Below are 23,726 nucleotides of genomic sequence, written 5' to 3'. Positions count from 1 at the left end.
CTTGCAGCTTGTGCTAGCGTCAGCTCCTTTCTGACGTCACTTCCTGGTCATGGGAACATGATGTGATGGCAGAAGGGAGCCGGCGCGGGCAGCAGCCGGAAGTCACTGCTTGTGCTAGTGAACATGTCAAGAGGTGGGCGGAGGGATGGGGGCACTCAAGTGGCGGGGAAAAGTGGTGGTGCGCCCAAGTGGCGAGGAAGGTGGGCACATGCCGGGTGCCACCGCCCTGGGCGCCAAACTCCCTCACTACGCCTCTGCTACTTACTGCTTGCTAACGCCAATGAATGGCACTTAGTTCCGATGAAGTACCATTTTAGCACCAATTAGCTAATTATGTGACATGCGTAACTGACCCTGTTCTATAACTGGTTGTGCAATTGCGTACCCAACTTTAGGCACCATTTATACAGTCGAATTTGGGGGACACTGTACAAGGCTCATAGGCAGAAGTGCAGACTCCTACTCAGAGCAGCACAGACACTGCCTCCCTCCCAAAACATAGAGCAGGACAGACATATTTAGAAAAGCACAGTGCTAACACTGCAGCCCTAACACAGTGGTACACACACACAGATGCACAGACACACACACAGCCTTATTCTCTGTTTTAATGTGTGTTTGATCCTGATTTTTATGATTTCCTGTGTTTTATGCTTATGGTGCTGCCCTCAGAAAAAACAAAGAAGCCAGGGGGTAGCAAGGAAGATGACAGTGAAACTGAAGACAAATGGACAGGAGGAAAAGGCAAGGACAAAAAAGGTTGGTGTCCGCATTTATTCGATTTCTTTTCTTCATTGGATGTTTTAGTAGCTCAAAAATGATGCCGTCATAGGGAAGGTCTAGAATGAGTGGCAGGGGAGCGTGACTCCTGTGGTGTGCTCAGAATTGGTGGCAGAGGTGTGTAGCTCCTGGGATGTGCCCAGAGTTGGTGGCAGAAGGGTGCAGTCCTGGGGTTTGCCCAGATTCTGTGAGACCAAGTTGGAGTAGTGGCTGTAGCTGTTGGCGTGTGCCTGGAATCGGAGGTGGAAGGATGATGGTTATTGAGTTGGTGAAAGAGAGGCCCCAGCTTTTGGGCAGGACCCATAATTTGTGGCAGTGGAACATGCAGTTTAGGGCGCGGTGAAAATCGCCGACCATGCACTGTGACTTTTGGAGTGTGCCAAGCATTGGATTCAGAGACGCGTGCCCAGAATTTGCTGCATCCTGGTTTCCACACTGGTAACCTCTTTCTTTCTTCCATTACTGCTCCTGCAGGGAAGCCTGGAGAAAAGGGGGAGACCGATGTTGAAGAGGAAACCCCAGTAGAAAGGAAAAGTAAGTACACTCTTCAGAGATATAATGTGCAAAGCCCCACACGATATGAGGTTTGAACACAGCACTTACTCTATATATACAATAAAAAGTAGAAGTTAAAAATCCACAGACAAGCAAAATACAATCAGGTAAAAAGCAGAATGCCAAAAAAGGTGAAAAAGAGCTGTAGTATAGGTAGAGTTGAAGTCCAGTGGAATAGAACTGCCACAATCACTCAAAAACAACTATTAGTCAAAAAATCTTCTCTCCAGCAACTGGGCCCCTCAGTTGTTTTTCTTCATGGCATCTGCACCTGGGAATCACATCAGACTCCTCTAGTGAATAAAACACAAACAAGGTGGTCCAGTGCCCTCATGCCTCTCTCTCCTCCCCCACCCAGTTTAATAGACATATACACACAGACACATAATAATCCCTTTGGAAAGCTGGCTACACAGCATTTTGCTTTGCAAATCAAATATAAAAGGTTAATTTTGAATCCTCCTGTTCAAGTTGCTTTTTTTTTTACCTGTTTTCTTTGTATGTTCAACTGCATGAAATGAAATTGGAGCCCATTGTGATGTCATCAAACATTATTAACTGTGCCTTATGAGGTATTAACTGTGTGTCAGAAGGCTTTGATGCATAGTCACATGATGTTGTTTTACCAATCAGAAAGCTGGATTTTTAGAATGCATTATTTACTTGCATTTTTCAAGTCCAAGCTCAAGATGAGTTACATTTGGGTACACAAGTTATCATTTCAAACATTGCTAAAACTGACTTTCCTGTGTGTGCTTGTTCCCTACCAGAGTGTCCCCCTATTGGCCTGGAGTCCCATCGAGTTGAAGATGATCAGTTACTTGCTTCCTCAATGCTGCGGCATGGGCTAAATGCACAGCGAGGACGGCTCAACATGCAGGTATGATCATCACCTTAACCTGTAAAGGACAGGTAATAGGGAGAGAACATGGAGTTTTAGCTCTCTGTCAGGACTGAGGTGCCTGGGGGTCTTACACTGGAGTAGTTAGGGGTACTGCTGGACAGAATTAAGGAGCCATTGACAGAGTTGCACATGTGGGACTCAGCACCAGAAGAGCAAGGGATGCTGCAGGGCAGGACTGAATTGCGTTGACAGTCATGCATGAGGATCTCAGTACTGGAATAGCAAGCGGGGCTGTAGGGCAGGAGTGAGGTGCATTGACAGAGCTGTGTGTGTAAGTTCCAAGTGTAGAAATAGCAAGCTGTGCGGTAGAGCAGGAGGGTGGTGCGCTGGCAGAGCTGTGAAGCAGTTCCAAGTACTGCGTTGTGATGGTATTTCATACCAAATGTCTCATGTGGTGCTGCTGGTTGTGGCCTTTCATGGGATGTGCTGTGAAACTGTTGCCTGAACATATCAGGATAATTTTGACTGCTCTATGGTTCATTTCCAGGCTGGGATCAATGAAGATGATTATTTTGATGGTGCTTGGTGTGCTGAGGATAACACCGATGTTCAGTGGTTTGAGGTGGACACCAGGAGAAGCACAGAGTTTACTGGAGTGATAACCCAGGGCCGAGATTCAGTTATCCAGTAAGTACTAGGAAGAAGCCCATGAAACAGCAGGGTGCCACAATAACACATTATGGGAAAATGAATTTTCTTACATCTTAGATTACTCATCCTTCAATAGTCATCCTTATGCTCCCCCTTCTGTTTGCTCAATTTTTTTTTAACATAGCTGCAACTTATGATATGCTTTTCATTGTGTCTGGGTCCCTGCTGCTTGACCACTGGCCTGAGAATGGTGCCTATGCAGTACAGCATGGCTTTCAATGTAATAGGACTAGTCTGCAGTTCTATATAATGCCATATAAAGGGAGTATTAACAGGATAGGATTAAAGCATAGGCAAACTAGGCATGGGCCTAGGGCCCAAATATTTAGGAGGGGCCCTTTCAAATGTGTAAGTCGAGGCAGAGTTTTTCCCTGGTACATTAGCTGCTGCCACAGACAAGAGAATTGGGAGGGCGCAGAGCCATTGTTCACCACAGAGGTCTGTCTATTCTTCCTCACTCCCTATGTACTGCCATCTGGTCAGCAGAAGGAGCTGTTTCCTCCTCTGCCAGTTTTCCTCTGAAGTTAGAATCATTCAAGGCTCCATTTGTGGGAGCTTTCAAATATATTTAAATTACAATGAGGGGCCCCAATAAACCTATTTGCCCAACAAAGAGTTAATCCTGCCCTGAGTATTTACCGATGGGTTCTGTGGGAACTACTTCTGACAGCAACATTTTAGAGTAGAGAAGAAAAAAAGCAAAGGAGGAAATATTCAGCTGGTGATGGCGAGTGTTTTGCTGGCATTATGCCCTGATTTTCAATGCTGGGCCATGTCTGGGTTTTGGCATTGAATATTTGGCACTGAAAATTAGTGGATTAAGCAATTTAACTGGAGAGCAGTCATTTCTGCTGGTCAGGTAAATCATTTTGAATATCGATGAGAAAATAATCTGATAAAAATGTTTCAGATTTACATTTAATCTTATCTGTTTTCTTCTTAGCTACTTATAAATTTGGTGACATCCTCCTGAGTGAGAATGTGCCAGACAAGTTAAGGCTAAAACCTTCCTGGTGGGAAGTTAGGCACAGTTGTTCTATGTTTAATTACAGTTAGAGTTTCTGATTCTAGGGGGTTTATAAATTGTAGATTTGGGTGTTTATTATTAAGCTGATGAGAAGCTTTGCTGATTTCATTGTTTTTGTGCCACAAAATTACATTTTAAGTGGATTCCATTTTTCGTATGACATTAAAAATTTAACAAGCTAAAGTTACTAACATGTGCTACTGCATTAGGGCATGCTAAGCCATTAATATGCATTATTTTACCTCTGGTCCTGTTTATAAAGTGGGACCTAGTTCCTGATATATGCATTAACAGTGTTCATATAAGGGTTGATTCATCATTTTTTTCTCTCAAAAATGCGCCAACACTGGATATCTGATATACTTTATCTGATATACACCATTTCAAAGCATGTGACATGTATTTCTTAATATTGCCACAAGATGAGATATGAGTTTCTGGTAGGGGAGAAGCAAAAAACATGACACTTGAAATCATCAGTTGTGTATGACATGAACAACAAAATACAAGTACAAACCATTTAACTGTTAACATCCTTCAAAGTAGTCTCCCAGGTTGTCTTGTGTGTTTCAAGTTTCAAGTTTATTTAGGTTTTGATATACCGCTTTTGTAAGCAAAGCGGTTTCCAATTTATACAAATTATTAAAAAAAAATTTTAAATATAAAATAGAGGAAACAAATTCACAGTTACGATACAGACATAACATGATTTTCAATGCTGGGCCATGACTGGGTTTTGGCATTGAATATTTGATATGATACAGACATAACATGATACACAAGGGCAAATGGGGAGGATACATTGCTCAAAATAAAAGAAAGGGGAGGCAAAAAAACAAAAGGAGAAAGGGGAATCTTTAGTATAAGGCCTGGTATAAATCTTAAAGTCTGGTATAAATCTCAAAGGCATCTCTGAAAAGAAATGTTTTAAGATTAGACTTAAAGTTGAGATTCTTTTTTTGTCTCATGGTCAGAGGCAAAGAGTTCCACAATGTGGGAGAAGTTACAGAAAAGATTGTTTTATGTGTTGTATCATAAAATATTTGATGAACCCTCGTTTGCAGGGAGGTGTCAGTTTCCCCTGCTTTAGAAGCTATCATATGGCTTACCTGATGACGCAAGGCTCTCTTTGGTCGGAACTCACTCCTCCCTCTATTTACCCCAATTGGTTTCATCTTGAACACACTTTGATTGATTCTTTTTACGTCAGATTTGCTCCTTGCTTGACCACTCCATCATCTGTGTCTGAGAACCCCATTCTTCTGAGCACCTGGACCGCGATCTGCTATATTGACTCCATCTCTCCTAATAAATGGGCCAACTCCTCTACAGCTCCCATATGGCACAATCCACATATCAAAATTAACAAGGAGGTGGTAGCATGGAAACGATGGCAACAATGTGGAATTTGGTTTCTTCACCATCTCATCTCGAATGATGTCTGGATTTCCTTTTCTGATCTTATTGCCAAATTCCGAATCCCTCTATCACAATACTTCCTCTGGATCTAACTTCACCATTGTCTCAAATCTACCTTTCCTTCTCCTTCCTCTCTTCATGACCCTCCTGATCTTCCTGATCTGATTGTCTCCTATTCCGCCACTAAGGGACAGATATCCAAATGGTACAGATATATTCAATCTCACACCACTACTCCTCCCCTAGATACTATAGTTAAATGGGATACCTCACTAACTTCCTCATTCACTGAACAAACATGGCTTCAAATGTGGCCTAAATTATTGAAATCACTTCGATCAGCTTCACACTTACAGACCGCCTTCTTCCTATATCATAGGGCCTTCTGGACCCCAGCTAAATCTGCTAAATTTAATAAATCTTACGATGGATGCTGTTGGACATGTAAATCCCTTGATGGGTCTCTATATCATATGCTTTATACCTGTGCACATGTCTCCTCTTTTTGGCAGAATATATGGTCAATCATTACCTGCATCCTTCATATAGATGACCCTTTCTCTTTGGATTTATTATTCACTGGTACACTAACACTTGCTTCTCCCCTACCCATGCATCATGAATGATTATTGCTCATACTCTTATATACTGCTCTCTCCCTTATCCTCCAAAATTGGAAGGATACCTCTAAATTACATACTAATCAATGATGGAATTCAGTTTGTCTTCTTGTAAAATTCGAACGTAGCATTGCTGAAAGACATAGCTCATTGACTTCTTATACTAAAACTTGGTCTCCTGTACTTGACTATTGTAAATCAGATCTTTGACATTCCCATGTATGTATGTATTAGTCGGCACTCTTATTATTGATATGGCCATCCTTTATATCCTATTTCACAATCTTGTGATGTTCTTAGATATATTATCGATACTTAACTCATGTTATAATTTACTTCATCTCCGCATTTTTGCCTACCTTATACTGCTATACCAAAATCGTATGTGTCATACTCTAATACCCTCACCTCCTTTCTTTTAGTGCACTACTTGTTGCTTTTAATGTCAACTGCTGATGCAAGTATGCTGATGTCTCATTTATAATACACTTTGCATATGTTGATGTACATTGTTATTCTGTGATCCGTCTTTGGAACACTCATATTGTTGGTTTTTGCTTATTGTACTTCACAAAATCAATAAAATTCTTGAACTTAAAAGTGCCGCTAAAAGATATTGATGGAAAGGGCTTAATGTCCTATGTGAATCATATGGGATTAGCATCCTATCTATAAAGGATGGAATGTAAGGGACACACTGCGAATACACAATATTACACGTCATTTCTGTAGTACCACCTGCATCGTGCAGTATGGGAGAAACATCTAGAACTGTTGCACAATGCTATAGTCCTACATGACAACGCTTTGAAGGGTGTTCATAGTCAAGCTGATTGTTGCTTGGTTTCGTGAAACAGCTAATATTTATTACTCCTTTGTTAATAAAACAATGATTTCAAATGTCATGTTTTTTGCTTCTCCCCTTACCAGAGACCGCTGCACTCATCTCTCATCTGATGCCAACATTTAGAAGTACATGTCACACACTATTAGATTTCCAGTGTTGGCACATTTTCAAGAGAAAAAAACATAGTTGCCATGATTTAGGAATCAACCCTTGTATATTCTAATGCAGTAGCAGATTTTAGTAAATGTAGCTGTAAAATAGTTACACAAGGGGCTACTGAAAAGTTATCTGCCCAACCAACTAATTTGGGGCAGTCTCCTTGAGGGCTATATACTTAGTCCAGTGATTTTTCACTTTTTTTGTTCCTTTGGAAAAATATGGAATGAAAAAAGTAGAAAATCGCTGAACTAAGTGTATAGTCCTTGATGGAGACTGCCCAACTTTGTTGGTTAGACTGAGAACCTTTCAGCGGCTCCTCATATTCTCTGAATCCCCATTGTTATCCTCAGCAGTCACAATCCCTACCCAGTCTCTCATTCCTCATCCTGTTCTCAATCTCACTCTCAACTCTATTCCAGCAGTCTCCCTTTCTCTGTCACCATCTCATTCTCTCTCTCTTTCCTCTTGTTCTGGTCTCTACCACTTAACTGTTGATTCCAGTGTCAGGGCTTTAAAAAAAAAAAAAAAAAAAAAAAAAAGGTTGCTTGAAGTTTGCAGATGTGAAAGCCATAGACTTTGCAGCAGCTTGTTGGCATTAGTGTAGGGCAGGGGTGCCCAAAAGGTCAATCGCGATCAACCAGTAGATCATGAAGGCAACGTGAGTCGATCGCAGAACCCATCCCGGGCTCCGTGATACACTCGCGTTGCCTTCCATTCTACCTGCTTCCCAACCCTGTAAAGAGAATGTTGAAGCTCCGGGCCGACCAACGTTCCTCATCTGGCTGTCCCGGAACTTCCTCTCCGACGTTGAAATTGAAGTCAGGTGGGGAAGGTTGGTTGGCCCAGCACTTCAGTGTCCTCATTACGGCGGTGGCCTGTTCCCTGATTGCGGCGGTGGTGGCTTGGAGGAGGGCAGGGACACAGAAAGACAGCCAGAAAGGGGGCTTGGAGAGAGAAAGACAAGGAGATAGAAAGACAGGGAGACAGACAGAAAGGGCATGGAAAAAGACAGGAAGACAGACAGAAAGGGCATGGAAAGAGAAAGACAGTGAGACAGAAAGAAAGAAAGAAAGAAAGGGGGCATGGAAAGTGAAAGACAGACATACAGAAATAAAGGGGGGGGCAGGGAGACAACAAGAAGGAGGAGCAGGGAGACAGAAAGAAAGACGGAGAGAAAGAAAGAAAGGAGAGGAGGGCAGGGAGAGAGGAAGAAAAAGTTGGGGGAGGGAATGAGGTCTCGAGGAAAGGAAGCATACAGGAGGCTGAAAGAAGGGAAGAAATATTGGATACACAGTCAGAAGAAGAAAGTGCAACCAGAGACTCATGAAATCACCAGACAACAAAGGTAGGAAAAATGATTTTATTTTCAATTTAGTGATCAAAATGTGTCCGTTTTGAGAATTTTTATCTGCTGTCTATATTTTGCACTATGGTCCCCTTTTACTAAACTGCAATAGTGTTTTTTATCGCAGGGAGCCTATGAGCATCGAGAGCAGCACAGGGCATTCAGCGCAGCTCCATGCGCTAAAAACTGCTATCGCGGTTTAATAAAAAGGAAGGGGGTATATTTGTCTATTTTTTGTATAGTTGTTATTGAGGTGAAATTGCATAAAATCAGCTGCCTTGACCTCTTTGAAAACCCGCAGAATATAAATAATTAACATTTTCTCTGCATAGCGTGTGCTTTGTGGTGTTTTTTTATTTTATTGTTGGTAGATCATTTTGACTTGGTCATTTTAAAAGTAGCTCACAAGCCCAAAAAGTGTAGGCACCCCTGGTGTAGGGTTACCATATGGCTCCAGAAAAAGGAGGATGGATTGAGACATCCAGGTTTTACTTCCATTGAAAGCAATGGAAGTAAAGCACAGATGTCTCAATCGGTCCTCCATTTTCTGGAGTTATATGCTAACCCTAAATTAGTGGTGCCTGTAATGAGGCAGCACAGACCAGTTTATAAATCCCATTACTCAACGTGTAATTAAACTGTAGAATTCGTTGTCGGAGAATGGTGAAAACAGTTAGTATTCTAATATTTTGTATAAAAGGTGTGGTGTTAGTTGTGCAAGACCATCCCCAGTTCTTAATCTTCTCTCTTCTTCCCAACAGTGATGACTTTGTCACAAGTTTCTATGTGGGCTTCAGCAACGACAGCCAAAAATGGGTCATGTATACTAACGGCTATGAGGAAATGGTATGTTTCTATCAATCATGAGGGTATTTCAGGTGGGATGTAAATAATGGGGAGGAGCCAGGTTTGTTGTACTGGCATTTATGACATCCATTTTCTGTCCCCCCCTTCTCCTATATGTTCATGGCGGGTGGGGAAGGGGCTGTTTGGAAATTGTAGAGCTCTGGGCAGAGATAATAAACTTGCATCTTTGGCACATGACACCAGGGACACTTTGTTTATGGAAGAGGTTTCTGGCAGTAGATCTTCTTCAAGTCTAAATCCTTTAGACTTTGCATCAACACATGTGCTACTCCCCTTTTCCCCAAAAGCCCACATCTCAGCACTAGAGCTTCTCATGGAACTTGTAGAAGCTGCAAAACAATGACATGAAATTATAATATTAAATTTTATATTTATCCCAGATACATTTCCTTTATGACATCACATTTTTAATCTTAAGAGCCTTCAAACAAGTCTGGGGCCTAGCACCTTCCTACCTGCAAACACACTTCACTCTACACAACCCCACACGTACCACCAGAAACAAAAACATCTTTGCATACCCAAAGATCACAGGCTGCAAATACAAATCCTTCCTAGACAGAACCTTCATGTTCCAAGCAAACAGACAGCAATCCTGGCTGGGAAACCACATAAATAAAGCCAGACAGACCTACAACACATTCCGAAAATCAATTAAAACAGTTCTATTTGGCAAATTCCTTGCTTAATCAGATCACCTCTCTCAGGTTTGTTGTTTTTTTTTTTCTTCCCCTTATAACCCCATTGTATTATATAACATCTTTCTTCTCTCATGTATTCTCTCATGCTTCTCCAATTCATGATGTAACTTCCTTCTTCTTGCATTTTGTAATTCGCTGATTGTCCAGCCTTCTTTCTATGTGAACCGCCTAGAAGTCAGTTTGACTATGGCGGTGTAGAAAAATAAAGTTATTATTATTATTATTCAAAGAGAACATTTAATTGACTGATACCCTACTTACACTGCAGAATCATTAATGATAACATATCTATCTATTTTATCTATAACTTACAGCTAAAGGTCTGAGCTTAATAATCTTCATTTACAGTAAGCCTTGGCAATAGCATTTGTATCTGTTGGCCGATGTTCTTACCTAGTGGGAAAACTACACCCATATGCAGAGGTCTGAAAACTTCCAGCGCAAAGTACTGCTTTTGTGTGTTCTAAACAGCAGTGGTGGTGTAGGCAGCACTGTGCAAGAACATGTTTCATAGTTCTTTTAGAACAGATCATTCAGCAACACTAGCCAAAATTATGAGTAAAGGAAGATTAAGGAGCTTGTACACAACGGAGAGAGAATGAAAAAAGCCCTTTCCACTAATGTTGTGTTACATTCTCAGACTGGAGCACGGCTAGTCTTCTAGGTACTGTTTCTGTGTTTCTGCTCTTAGCTGTGGTCATCAGATTCAAAATTCCTTGAAAGGAGAAAGATGGTTTGCATTGTGCTAGTAGGGAGAGAGATGCCAAGAAAAACTTTGTAAACCCAGTTGCGAGGCAGATGATTTTGTGTATACTGTAGGTGAACTTTGCGAGCCACTAATGTGCTAAATGAGTAATGGCTTTCTGTCTGTGCTTTCCAGTTGTTTTATGGAAACGTAGATAAAGATACACCTGTGCAGACCTTGTTCCCAGAACCAGTAGTCGCTCGTTTCATCCGGATTTACCCCCAGAGCTGGAACGGAAGTCTCTGTATGAGGCTGGAGGTACTCGGCTGTCCCAAGTCAAGTAAGATCTATCCTACAGTTTGGCCTTTGATAGCTACAGCAGAGGTGTGTCATACATTCTTGATACTAAGACAAAGCTTAGTGCCTGTGGTGAGATGCAAGTGCTGACAAGGTCTGAGCTATGAGCTTAAGATGGTCCTTTCTTGATCTTTTGCCTGAAATTGAGAACCTGCACTATATTGGTGAGAGGAGAGCTAGTGAATCCTCATCCTGAGTATATTTTAACCAAAGTCACAAATAGAATAGATCAAAAGATTTTAGCCATATCATATTCCCAAAGGGCCCCAAAACCTAGCAGCTTCTCCGTAGGTGAATTTTATCTGCCTCATATTTTATATTCTGTGCTTGGCTTGACATCTAATAATAATAACTTTATTTTTATATACCGCCATACCACAAACAGTTCTAAGCGGTTTACAAGGGAAGAGACTGTATACAGACAGTGACATTACAGCGAACTTTTGAATTTACATTGGCTTGTTAAGTTTAGTCAGGTTTATCTGGAAGTGTATTGGTTGAGGTGGGGTCAGAGAAATTTATCAACATCAGGTTGAGGTGGGGTCAGAGAAATTTATCAAAGAGATAGGTTTTTATTGACTTTCTAAACGTTTGGATGGTTGGACTGGATAGTTCAAGTGCCCGGCACAGGGATGCGGAGCCTATCACCTCTAGGACTGGATGGCTCAGGGGAAGGGCACAGGGATATAGAGCCTGTTACCTATAGGGTTGGATGGCTCAGAGGGCGGATACAAGTGTAGAGTATGCCACGTTTGTAATTGGATGGCTTAAGTCTTTGTCTTCACTCTTAGTCCTCAAGGGTTGCTAACTGGACAGGTTTTCACTAAATAAATATCCAGATCTAGATGTGTCCCAGCTGGCAGCCACACAGTGAGGATACCACCCCCCCCCCCCTTGTGGTATCCTTGGCATAATACAAAAAAGGAATGGAAGAGTAACCTAATGGTTAGTGTTGGGGCCTAAGAACCTGGGGAACTGCATTCAGATGCCACTGCAGCTCCTTGTGACTCTGGGCCACTGCCTCAGGTACAAAATAGATACCTGTATATAATGTGTAAACCATTTTGATTGTAACCACAGAAAGGCAGTATATCAAATCCCAACTGCTTTCCCTTTTACCGTTGTCTTCTGCACAATGTAAAACACTGCAGTGTTGCTGCTGCCCACTATAGGGGGATATGACTTGGACGGTGGCAAGTCAAATGTGCGCAAGACAAAAGCGCGTGGACAATTGCGCGAAGATAACTGAGCACAAGACAATTGAGCGCAACCAAAATTGCACGCAAGGCAATTCAGCGCAACCACAATTGCACGCAAGACAACTCAGCGCAACCACAGTTGTCTCGCACTCAGTTGTCTTGCATGAAATTGTCGTTGTGCTCAATTGTCTCGTGCTCAGTTGTCTTGCTCGCTCAATTGTCTCGCACGCAATTGTTGTTGCACTCAATTGTCTTAGCGCAATTGTCCGTGCGCTTTTGTCTTGCGCACATTTGACTATGAACCGATCTGGACGAATCTGCCTAGCAAGGTGCCCCCTATAATGAGGCCAACTGCGGCAGCGGCTTCAAGTGGCACTTCTCATGCAGCAGCATCTTACAGCTGGCCAGACTGCTTGCTAGACAGCTTTCACTTCCCTCTGAGTTTCTCTCTCCCTTTCTGTGGAACTTCAATTGACACATCTCCCGTCCCTTCCTGGGCTGTCATCACTCCTTAGTTCCCCCCCACCCCCCACCACAAATCTATCTTAATTTGCCATGCAAAAGTTGCCACCAGGGCAGCGACCCACAGAAGCCGCCCTGCTGCCGACCCTGGCATCTTCTTTCTACTACTACTGAGGAAACAGGAAATTATGCCAGAAAGGGTGAGCAAGCAGTTATACTTCTTTACTTGGATTACTGCAATTCAGTGGTGTACCAAGGAGGGGGCGGGGGGGCCGTCCGCCCCGGGTGCACGCCCCAAGGGGGTGCACTGCCGGCCACCCTCCCTATTCTGCCACTGCTGCCTTTCCTTAACCAGCAGCAGCAGCAGTAAACAGTAGTGTCCACGGGTGCTCATCTTCTGGCCGGCTCCCCTGCTGAAAGCCACGGCCATCCGCTCCTTGCGTAATCCGCGGCTGTGTCGGAAGCGTTCTCTCTGACATCACGATGTCAGAGAGAAGGCTTCTGACGCAGCCGCGGATCGGTGAGGTGTAGACGCCCACAGCTTTCAGCAGGGGAACCAGCCAGACATGCTGGGCAGGGAAGGGGGGAGGGTAGAAATGCTGGGCAGGGAAGGGTGGAACGGTAGAAATGCTGGGCAGGGAAGGGGTGGAGGGTAGAAATGCTGCACAGGGAAGGGGAAGGGTAGAAATGCTGCACAGGGAAGGGGGGAGGGTAGAAATACTGCACAGGCAAGGAGGGAGATGTGCTGCAAAGGCAAGCGGGGAGACATGCTGCTGCTGCACAGGGAAGGGATGGAGGGTAGAAATACTGCATAGGGAAGGGGGGAAGGTAGAAATGCTGCAAAGGCAAGGGGGGAGACATGCTGCTGCTGCTGCACAGGGAAGGGGGGGAGAAATGCTACTGCTGCACAGGGAAGGGGGAGAAATGCTGCTGCTGCTGCACAGGGAAGGGGGGAGAAATGCTGCTGCTGCTGCACAGGGAAGGGGGGAGAAATGCTGCACAGGCAAGGGGGGGAGAAATGCTACTGCTGCTGCACAGGCAAGGGGGGAAGAAATGCTGCATAGGCAAGGGGGGGAGAAATGCTGCTGCTGCACAGGGAAGGGGGGAGAAATGCTGCTGTAGCACCCAATTGGGGAGAGAGAGGGAAGGAGGGAGAAGGAAGACAAGGGAGAGGAACCAGAGATGCCAAGTCCATGGGAGGGAGGGAAAGGAAAAAAGGAAAGGAGATACCAGACCATGGAGGGGGAGGAAGAGATGCCTTGGCATGAGGGAAGGGAAGGAGATAGAGATACCACACCATGGTGTGGAGTGGGAAGGAAGGAAGGAAAGGAGAAGAGAAAGAGAGAGATGCCAAAGCATAGGGGAGGGGTGGAGACAGATAAATGGAGAGGGGATGAAGCTGAAATGAATCGTGCAAAGGAGAGAAGGGACTCCAGATATACAGTTTATTGAAGGGACATAGAAAGAGGGAAGATGCCATATGGAAGAGAGAGAAGGTGGACAGTAGATGGAAGGGGTAGAGAGAGGGCAGAAGCTGGGTGGAAGGGACAAAAAGAGGGCAGATATTGCATGGAAAGGAGAGAGGACAAACACTGTATAGAACAAAGAGAGCAAAGAGAAGATGATTAAAGCAGAAACGACAAAAGGTAGAAAGATTTTTTTTGTTGCTTTACTTAGAATCAAGTAGTACTGTAACTGTATTGATAAAAGTTTATAAATAGGAAATGGAAATAAGGCAATTTTTTGGACTAAACCCCTTTCCTCAGGACAGAATACCATAACAGCAGTATACTGTACTGTTCTGAAGAAAGATTTGGCCTCTGAAAGCTAATTGAAAAATGGATTAGTCTAATAAAATGGTATTTTCTTATTTCTCATTATTTGTTTTATTTTTATTTGTTAATTTGTAAAGTGGTGATTGTTATGTTTCAATTTTTTCAAATTTACATCTACTGTCTTTATATTTTGCACAGTATTAGGGGACATGTGTCACTGTTTTTGTGGTGTTATGGTGTTGCATTGTATGCAGAGTCTGGTTTCTTGGCAGTTCAGTTTAACTTTTGTCTACATATTTCTATTTTTAGTTTGTGATTATTCCATATTGGGTGAGGGTGTATCTCTGTTCTGTGTGTATGAAAAGGACATAGTTTTCAGTTGGCATTGACTACAGGATCAATTGACTGTGCGGGATCTGGCTTGTTTAGTTTTACAATGTATGTGATGGTGTTCTAGTGCTCACTGCAGTGTTTAAGATGCTGCCTTTTCCTAGGTACACTCTTGTTGTGCAATATGTGGATTGTTACTAAAAATCATATTTTTTATATAGATGGAGGGGGGTGTCAAAAAATGATGGGCCCCGGATGTCACATATGCTAGGTATGCCACTGCTGCAATTTACTATACTGTGGCAAAACAGAAAAAGAATAGAAGAGATTACAACTATAGTACTGCATAACTGGCTGCATATCTGAAGATCAAATTTCCCAGTGATTAGCCAAACCAGCCTTTACACTCTATAAAACAGAAACGGCCAGATTGCATGATTACTGTTTTGTTGTACATTTTGTTCTGGTGCTGTACTGTGCCTCAAGCATTAGTTGGCAAGGCTCATTATAAACATAAATGATGCTTGATGGAGAAAAAATGAAGACTAAAGATCTAGAGCTCTTAACTCTAATGTTGTGTTGGATTCCCTGGCTAGAGCACAGATAACTTTCTAGGACACATTCCTTCTGGTGCGCTTGCTCTATTTCTGCTGTTTCAGAATGCCTACAGCCTACCTCCAGAGTTCAGCAACCAACAAAATGCACTCTGAAGGTTACAGAAAATCTAACCCTTTTATAAACACTTTTCCTTTCTTTAGGTATTGTGAGCTATTACAGCCAGAATGAGGTTCTGACTTCTGCTGATAACCTGGACTTTCGTCATCACAGCTACAAGGACATGAGGCAGGTAGGTCTACCTCTCTAAAGGCTGAGATTTGAGAGTGCTATTAATTATTATTTCTATAGCGTTACCAGATGCAAGGGACAATATCTGCTCAAAAGAGCTTACAATCTAATTAGGACAGGCAAACAGGACAAAAAGGATGAATCTATACATGCTGCTCAGGTAGGAAATTGCAAAGAGAATGATGAGGTAGATAGGATAAGGGACTATGGAGGTAATGACAAACAGATATGGGTGCTTTATAAGTGGGTTGGGGGTTAGGCCTTAAATGCAGCTTCAAAAAAGTGGGCTTTCTGCGTGGATTTGAATATTGCCAGAGACAGAGCCTGACAGACTGAGTCAGGCAGTTATTTCAGGCATATGGTGCAGCAAAGTAGAAGGGATGGAGTCGAGGGCTGGCAGTAGAGGAGAAGGGTACAGATAAGAGAGACTTACCCGATGAACGGAGTTCCTGGGGTGGAATATAGGGAGAGATGAGAGGTACTGAGGAGTTGCAGAATGAATACACTTGTAGGTCAATAAGAGGAGTTTGAACTGTATGCAGAAATGGACAGAGCCGGTGAAGTGATTTGAGGAGAGGGATAATGTGAGCATAATGACCCTTGCAGAATATGAGGTTGCAGCAGCATTCTGAACAGACTGAAGGAGAGCAAGATGGCTTAGTGGAAGACCTGTGAAAGCAAGTTCCAGTAGTCCAGGCGAGAGGTGATGAGAGCGTGGATGAGGGTCTTGGCAGTGTGCTCAGAAAGGAAAGGCCAGATTTGAGCGATGTTGTAGAGAAAGAAACGACAGGTTTTGGTGGTGTGTTGGATATGTGAAGAGAAGGACAGAGATGAGTCAAAGATGACCCCAAGGTTGTGAGCTGATGAGGCAGGGAGGATGAGAACGTTATCCACAGAAATAGAGAACGGTGGAAGAGAAGAGGCAGGTTTAGGAAGAAAGATATGGAGTTCAGTCTTGGCCATGTTTAATTTTAGATGACGGTGAGACATCCAGATAGCAAAGTCAGACACGTAGATGGGCCTGGATTCCTGTAAAAATTTCAGGTGCAGAGAGGTGGCTCTGTGAGTCATCAGCATAGAGGTGGTACTGGAAGCAATGGGAGAAGATTAGAGCACCAAGGGATGGAGATGGAAAAAAGGACAGGACCAGGTACCAGCCTTGAAGTACACCGACCGATAGCAAAGTGGCAACGGAAGAGGATTCTCCAGACCTTATGCTAAAAGTGCAATGGGAAATATAGGAAGAAAACCATGAGATAACAGCCCTGAAACTCAAGTGAGGACAGCATATCTATGAGTAGGCAGTGATCTACAGTGTCAAAACCCACAGATAGATCAAGGAGGATGAGGGCAGAGTGGATGCTTATGGATTTGGCAAGGAACAGATCACTGCAGACTCTAACAAAGGCAGTTTACATAGAATGAAAAGAATGAAAGCCCGATTGATGCCAGTCAAGTATAGCTCGACACAAAAGAAAGTCAAGGCAACGGCAGTAAACAGCACGTTCATGTAGCTAGTAGCTTGGATAAGAAGGTGAGGAGGGAGATGGGACGATATTGGAGGGGCAGGTAGGGTCAAGTGAGGGCTTTTGAGGAGTGGCATAACTATGGCATGTTTGGAGGTGTTGGGCAGTCGCAGTTGAGAGCGATAGATTGAGGATATGGCAGATAGTGGAGATGAAAGTAGGAAAGATGGTGATCAATAGATGGGTGGGAATGGGATCATAAGAACAAGAAGTGAATTTGGAGGAGGAAAGAAAATGTGCAGTTTCCTCTTCAGTAATTTCAGAGAAGAAAAATAGGTGGCAAGAGTTGACAGAGGGTTGGTAGAGCAGACTAGAGGAAGGAGAGCTGGATGCAAATTGGTTGAGAACTCAAGGTTAATCTTGTAAACCTTGTCATGAAAGTACTCAGCCACAATCTATGGAGAAAGCAAAGGAGGAGTTGGAGGCGAGGGCACAATTCCATCAAAATCCTTGGAAAGGAGTGATGTGGGGAAGAGGGTGGCAGCTTTATAATGATTTAGTACAGCACACAGTACACATAGCTGTTTGATAAGAAAACTATGGTTAGTATTTGGCTGCCCAGGTTGCTACACTGCATTGATAACATATGTCATGATAAATGACAATACACTTATGATAAGGAGTATTATTTTAATCTTCTGTGGTCTTTCCATTGAAAAGCTGATGAAGGTGGTTAATGAGGAATGCCCAACTATCACACGCATCTACAATGTTGGCAGGAGTTCACGGGGCCTGAAAATCTATGCTATGGAAATATCTGATAAACCAGGAGATCACGAAACAGGTAAACATTTGTGTCAGCCAACAAAGGAGAAAATTGACAAATACAAGATGATGTTAATTGAACCTGGAATTCTTTTGATATGTAGGAGGAGGGATGGTGCACAGCTTAGTCTTTCTCTCTTAGGCTAGTGCAGTAACTGGGTCTTGCAGAAACTTAGTGTCACAAATAATGAAATCTAACATGAAGACCATAGAGGGAAGACATTCATGAGAAACCATGGAGTGATTACACCTATGGTACAGATCAAGGTGGGAAATTCTCTAAGGCGGCACCTAGAGGTAGCCGCCAGTTACTCATGTCAACAACGCCATTCAATTGACAGGCATCTATGTGCACTAGGTGTTATTCTATAAGGGAATATCTAAGTGCAAGGGGGTGTACACATGGGTGGATCATGAGCATTCCCCCCAAACATGTGTAGCTTATAGAATATTATGAACTATGATCCAGATTCTCAACGCGATGCTTTAAGTTAGCCGGCGGTAGCCACCCTACCACCACCTAACTTAATTGGTTTAATAGGGTTTAAGTGGTACAATAATTGGTCGCGCCATTAGAACCCAATTAAAAACTTGTTAAAAAAAGAGTCCCCGCTATTCGGCCTATTTGACCGGCACCTTGGTCCATGGCACCTACCAGCACCTAGAGATGCTGAAGGATAGCAGTGGGTGTGGTTAGGAGCAGTGTCAGCTTTCAGCATCACTAGGCGATGCTGGCTGCAATTCACAAAGGACCCTAGGTGCCGGAAATGTAGGCCTAGAAACATAGAAACATGACAGCAGATAAAGGCCAAATGGCCCATCTAGTCTGCCCATCCACGGTGAAATCCTGGCCTCTATTTCTGGTGCCTAGGGTCCTTGCTAGGTGCTGATATGCTTGATTCTATACGCACAGGCTGTTGATGATTGACACACGCCACGTATAGAATCAGCCCCTATGTGTGTCACTATTGCACCTAGGCATACCAACTTACACCTGCTTTTGACATGGCATAAGAGGGCATGGCTTAGATGGGCTTTGCCAATGCTGACCTTACACTAATGTTCTATCATGGAAAATTGGCACCAATGTGCCGTTTTAGAATTGGTGCTAAGTGTCTGGCATTGGGACATCTAGACGGAGGTGCCAATTTATAGAATTGCCCTTTAAGCCTTTGTTGCCTGGAAACAAGATTTTCAAAATACACTAAATCTAATCAACAAGTCACACTAGTATACTGACAGACATTAGTGTTCACTATGGGGCTCATTTTCAAAACATAAAAATGTCCAAAAAGTAGCATGTAGGAGCAGATGGATGTTTTTCTCGACAAAACATCCAAATTGCTACTTTAGAAACCCATTTTTATGGGTTTTTTTCTATGCTGTTCATCTGCAGTGCATTTAAATCTCAAAGGGGCCTATTGGAGGTGTGGTTTGGACGGGACTAGGGAAGGATTATGATCTGAATATTTTTCTGTAATAATGGAACATTGTAGAAAACATCCAGGGCAAAAAGTTGGACATTTGAGGCTGGACCTGTTTCAGTAACGAATAAGTGCCAGAAAGTGTCCAAACTGACCAGATGACCACTGGAGGGATTAAGGCATAGCCCCATCCCCACCCCCCAAAGATGTGAATGAAACAGTACATACCAGCCTAAATGACAGCTTCAGATGTTAAAGCCAGTCCTGTTAGAGCAGCAAGCAGGTTCCTGGAGTAGTCTAGTGGTCGGTGCAGTGGACCTAACTTGTACACTTGCGGTGGAACATGTGAGCCCTCCAGAACCTACTGTACCTACATATAGGTGGAACCTGAAAGCTTAAGGGCTACTGTTATGGTGTACAGTAGGATACAGCAGATTTTGGGTGGGTTTTGGAGGCTTAAATTTGCCTACCTCTGCTTCAAAGTACTATACGGCCTGACCCCCAAGTACATAACGGACCTTTTCGCATTTTCTAATAACAAACTCAAGAGAAACACACACCCAAAACTCATTTCCCCTCCAGTTAGAGGCTGCAAAATGAAAAAACACCACGAACACCTTCTCTCTCACCAAGCAGTCTTATGGGGCAAAGACCTAGACCAACTGCTTTCGCCCACTACATACGGGGAATTCAGGAAACGCCTAAAAACATACCTGTTCCAGTAATACCTAAACAATTGACCCGCTCTCCCTCTCCCTCCCCCCTCCCTAATCCACCTGAATTTACAGCACTGTTATAAATATAATCTGCTATCTTCATCTTATCGTAACTTTACGTTGCTATTTATCCCCCAACAGGTCCTGTCGGACATTACCTACTAAAATGTACATATTACATTTTCGCTCAGCAAATTGTATTTCTATACTATTGCCTCCTGAGGTCTCTGATCTCTGTATTTCCTCTGAATATCTACTTATTGTATTTCGCTGAATGTCCAGCACTCTTGATTCGCTGGACATTCAGCGAAATACAATAAGTAGATATTCAGAGGAAATACAGAGATCAGAGACCTCAGGAGGCAATAGTATAGAAATACAATTCGCTAAGCGAAAATGTAATATGTACATTTTAGTAGGTAATGTCCGACAGGACCTGTTGGGGATAAATAGCAACGTAAAGTTACGATAAGATGAAGATAGCAGATTATATTTATAACAGTGCTGTAAATTCAGGTGGGTTAGGGAGGGGGGAGGGAGAGGGAGAGCGGGTCAATTGTTTAGGTATTACTGGAACAGGTATGTTTTTAGGCGTTTCCTGAATTCCCCGTATGTAGTGGGCGAAAGCAGTTGGTCTAGGTCTTTGCCCCATAAGACTGCTTGGTGAGAGAGAAGGTGTTCGTGGTGTTTTTTCATTTTGCAGCCTCTAACTGGAGGGGAAATGAGTTTTGGGTGTGTGTTTCTCTTGAGTTTGTTATTAGAAAATGCGAAAAGGTCCGTTATGTACTAGAAGTCGCAAGATTGTGGCGGTATAGAAGAATAAAGTTATTATTATTATTATTATTTAAGGGGATTATGATAAGATGTGTACCTGGAACTTTTTATATGATGTTCATTGTAGTGTCCTGTCCCCTAGGGTGTTCCACTACTCAGCTGGGATGTCTGTGTGGCTAGTCTACTCATAATGCCGGCCCCCTCCTGCATCCCAAAGGCTTGTTTAATGCATTTTTCTTTTAGACATTTTTCTCTGAAAAGGGTTAAAAAAATAGATGCAATAAGCACAAACACATCTAAGAAATGACCATTTTCAAAACAAAAAGATAGATGTTCATCTGTTTTGAAATTGGTCATGTTCGTTACTAGATTTTTGAATGTTTTTTTGCAAAACATCCAAACTTGAATTTAGCTGTCTTATTGAAAAATGCCCCTCCCCACATCAGTTTAAAATGATATGGCTGAATCATAGTATCTTTGGAGGATAATTTTATGGCTGGGTGCCTATGTGTGAAGGCCCATAAGACACATATTTCCAGCCTACTTTATAGACAAACAAGCACCTACAGTAGGTGTCTTTATAAAATATTAGGGACAAAGTGCACCTAGATTGAAGTAGCAAGTGTTTTTGCCCCTGTGGGAGCAATATGTTCAGATATACATACTTTACAAAATACACCCAGAAATTGCAACTCTGTCCTAATTCTGTCCCCCAGGACATGCTGATACACAGGTTGTCTAAAAGTATTTACCATCTTGCCACCACACATTACCTCTGGGGTAATTTTATAAAAAGCCTTTATGTGCCAAAAATAATGTATCAAAATACTTCCCAAAAATGTTTGGAAGTGCTACAAACCACCATACATTGAACAATTTGGTACAAAAACGACATCACAAAACCACCCCATTCCATTTCATATGGCATCATTTTTGAAACCAGGTCAATCATATGGTTTCAGGTTGATTACAGTGGAGCTATATTTGGAATTTCACTTCGCAAAAAAAAAATATTAAACTAATAGAGCATAAGAACAGGCAGGCTGAGTCGGGCCAATGGCTCTTTGAGGCCAATATACTTTCTCTGACAGTTGCCAGCAGATCTATAAAACAGAGAACCATTCCCTGTTGTTCAATCAGGTTCCCCATGTTAAGTGATGGTATTAGTGGGTCTGCCTTCCAAAAACGTGTCCAACTCTTTTTTTTTTTAAACAGCTATTCCTCTGGCCTTCACCACATCCTGTAGCAATACATTCCACTCCTTATTTGTGTACTAGTTGAATACATACTTTCATAAATCTGTTTTAAATCTGCTATTAGTTAGAAGAGCTGCCAATTTCAATAAAGGACATTGTTTGGCCAGCCCTTGTTTTGAACATACAGCCTGGGCAATCCCTGATTCTACCCATTGAAATCAGTGCTACAGGTCTCATAATGCACCAGAATGGGATTGTTAAAAATTCAGAACTGACCTAAAGTCCCGTACAGGACCTGGGTAACTTAGCAGAGAGTATTTCATACCTAGAGCAGGGCTGCACAAGTCCAGTCCTCGAGATCTACTGGCAGGCCAGGTTTTCAGGATATCCACAATGAATATGCATGAGAGAGATTTGCCTGCACTGCCTTCTTGGTATGCAAATCTCTCTCATGCATGTTCATTGTGGATATCCTGAAAACCTGGTCTGCCAGTAGATCTCGAGGACCGGACTTGAGCAGCCCTGACCTAGAGGGTAATGTCACCTTCCTCCAAACCATTACGCCTCATCATCCAGAAGATCTAGACCAGTGGTCTCAAACTCACGGCCCAGGGGCCACATGCGGCCCGCCAGGTACTATTTTGAGGCCCTCGGTATGTTTATCATAATCATAAAAGTAAAATAAAACAGTTTCTTGATCCTATGTCTCTTTAGCTATAAATTACAATATTATTATTATTAAGACTTAACCAAAAGGAAAGATTTATAAACTATAAAAAGTTTTACCTTATGCAAAATTGTCATTTCTTTAATACGACATTAACTATTTTTTTCTGAGGCCCTCCAAGTACTGACAAATTCAAAATGTGGCCCTACAAAGGGTTTGAGTTTGAGACCACTGATCTAGACCAAGAAGAGCAACCCTGCAGATTTCCAATCATTCCCCCTTGTTTATCGTCAGGCTATTAATTCTGTATGAAATCTGAAGGTCACTATGATCATCACAACAACTTCATACTATCCCTTCTGTTCGACAGTTGTTCTATGATACAACACGTAAAACCATTTATTCACTAGTTGCTCCAACATTATGGAACACCCTCCCCATAACCCTTTGACAGGAAACTAATCTAAATAAACTTTAAATCCTACCTTAAAACCTTTCTCTTTAAAGATGCTTACAAGATCTAGATAAAAAGTTCATTCTAGATAATCTCATTTCCATGATGTTTTTTCCTTTTATTTTAAATTTTGTATCCTCACCAGTTTCTCTTCTGTTCAATGTTTGTTTAATATAAGTTCTTAGTATGTTTGTTCTCCCCCTGACTTTTAATCCATTTTTTATAATTCAGTAAGTTTTAAACCACTTTGGTAATTAAAGTATTATATCAAGCCATAATAAACTTGAAACTTAGTGCTGGTTGCCACCCAAACACCAGACAACAAATTAGATTCTATAGTCCTGTAGTGCCCCAAAGAAGTTATTACATTCCCAGTACATTCTACTGGAGCTTCAGTATCTGGCATCTCATCTACAGCTTCATGATCTCCATCTCAGCTACTTCAAGATGGCTGGAACTCAAGTGCAAAATGCATTAAGTCCCAGAGCACAATCAGGCACTCCTATCACATCACACAGAACCTTTGGAGTTGACTGTCAAGAAATCCGAGACCTCCAAGTCACAATTAAACATACTGCCTGGAAAGAACTAGCGGATTCATTGATATACCAAGCAGAAAATTCTACCAGGAATGATGCTCACATTTAATATTGTGGCTCACCAGATAGAAGTCCT

General features: G+C 42.5%; 1 protein-coding gene across 2 annotated transcripts in view; it reads left to right on the top strand.

Annotated features, from left to right (window-relative positions):
• The window catches only part of AEBP1 (AE binding protein 1), a 119,060-nt gene that overhangs the window by 63,406 nt on the left and 31,928 nt on the right, over window positions 1-23,726 (top strand). For both annotated transcript variants that reach the window (XM_033948756.1, XM_033948757.1), the window contains exons 11-18: window positions 673-759; window positions 1,255-1,314; window positions 2,106-2,215; window positions 2,727-2,866; window positions 9,069-9,153; window positions 10,756-10,900; window positions 15,442-15,530; window positions 17,716-17,839. In XM_033948756.1, coding sequence (XP_033804647.1) covers window positions 673-759; window positions 1,255-1,314; window positions 2,106-2,215; window positions 2,727-2,866; window positions 9,069-9,153; window positions 10,756-10,900; window positions 15,442-15,530; window positions 17,716-17,839 — 840 coding nt within the window. The remainder of the gene's footprint in view (window positions 1-672; window positions 760-1,254; window positions 1,315-2,105; window positions 2,216-2,726; window positions 2,867-9,068; window positions 9,154-10,755; window positions 10,901-15,441; window positions 15,531-17,715; window positions 17,840-23,726) is intronic.

Source organism: Geotrypetes seraphini, chromosome 6, assembly GCF_902459505.1.
Source record: "Geotrypetes seraphini chromosome 6, aGeoSer1.1, whole genome shotgun sequence".
Lineage (NCBI taxonomy): Eukaryota > Metazoa > Chordata > Amphibia > Gymnophiona > Dermophiidae > Geotrypetes > Geotrypetes seraphini.
Note: the sequence above shows the minus strand (reverse complement) of the source record. Positions and strands in the feature narration are given on the sequence as shown.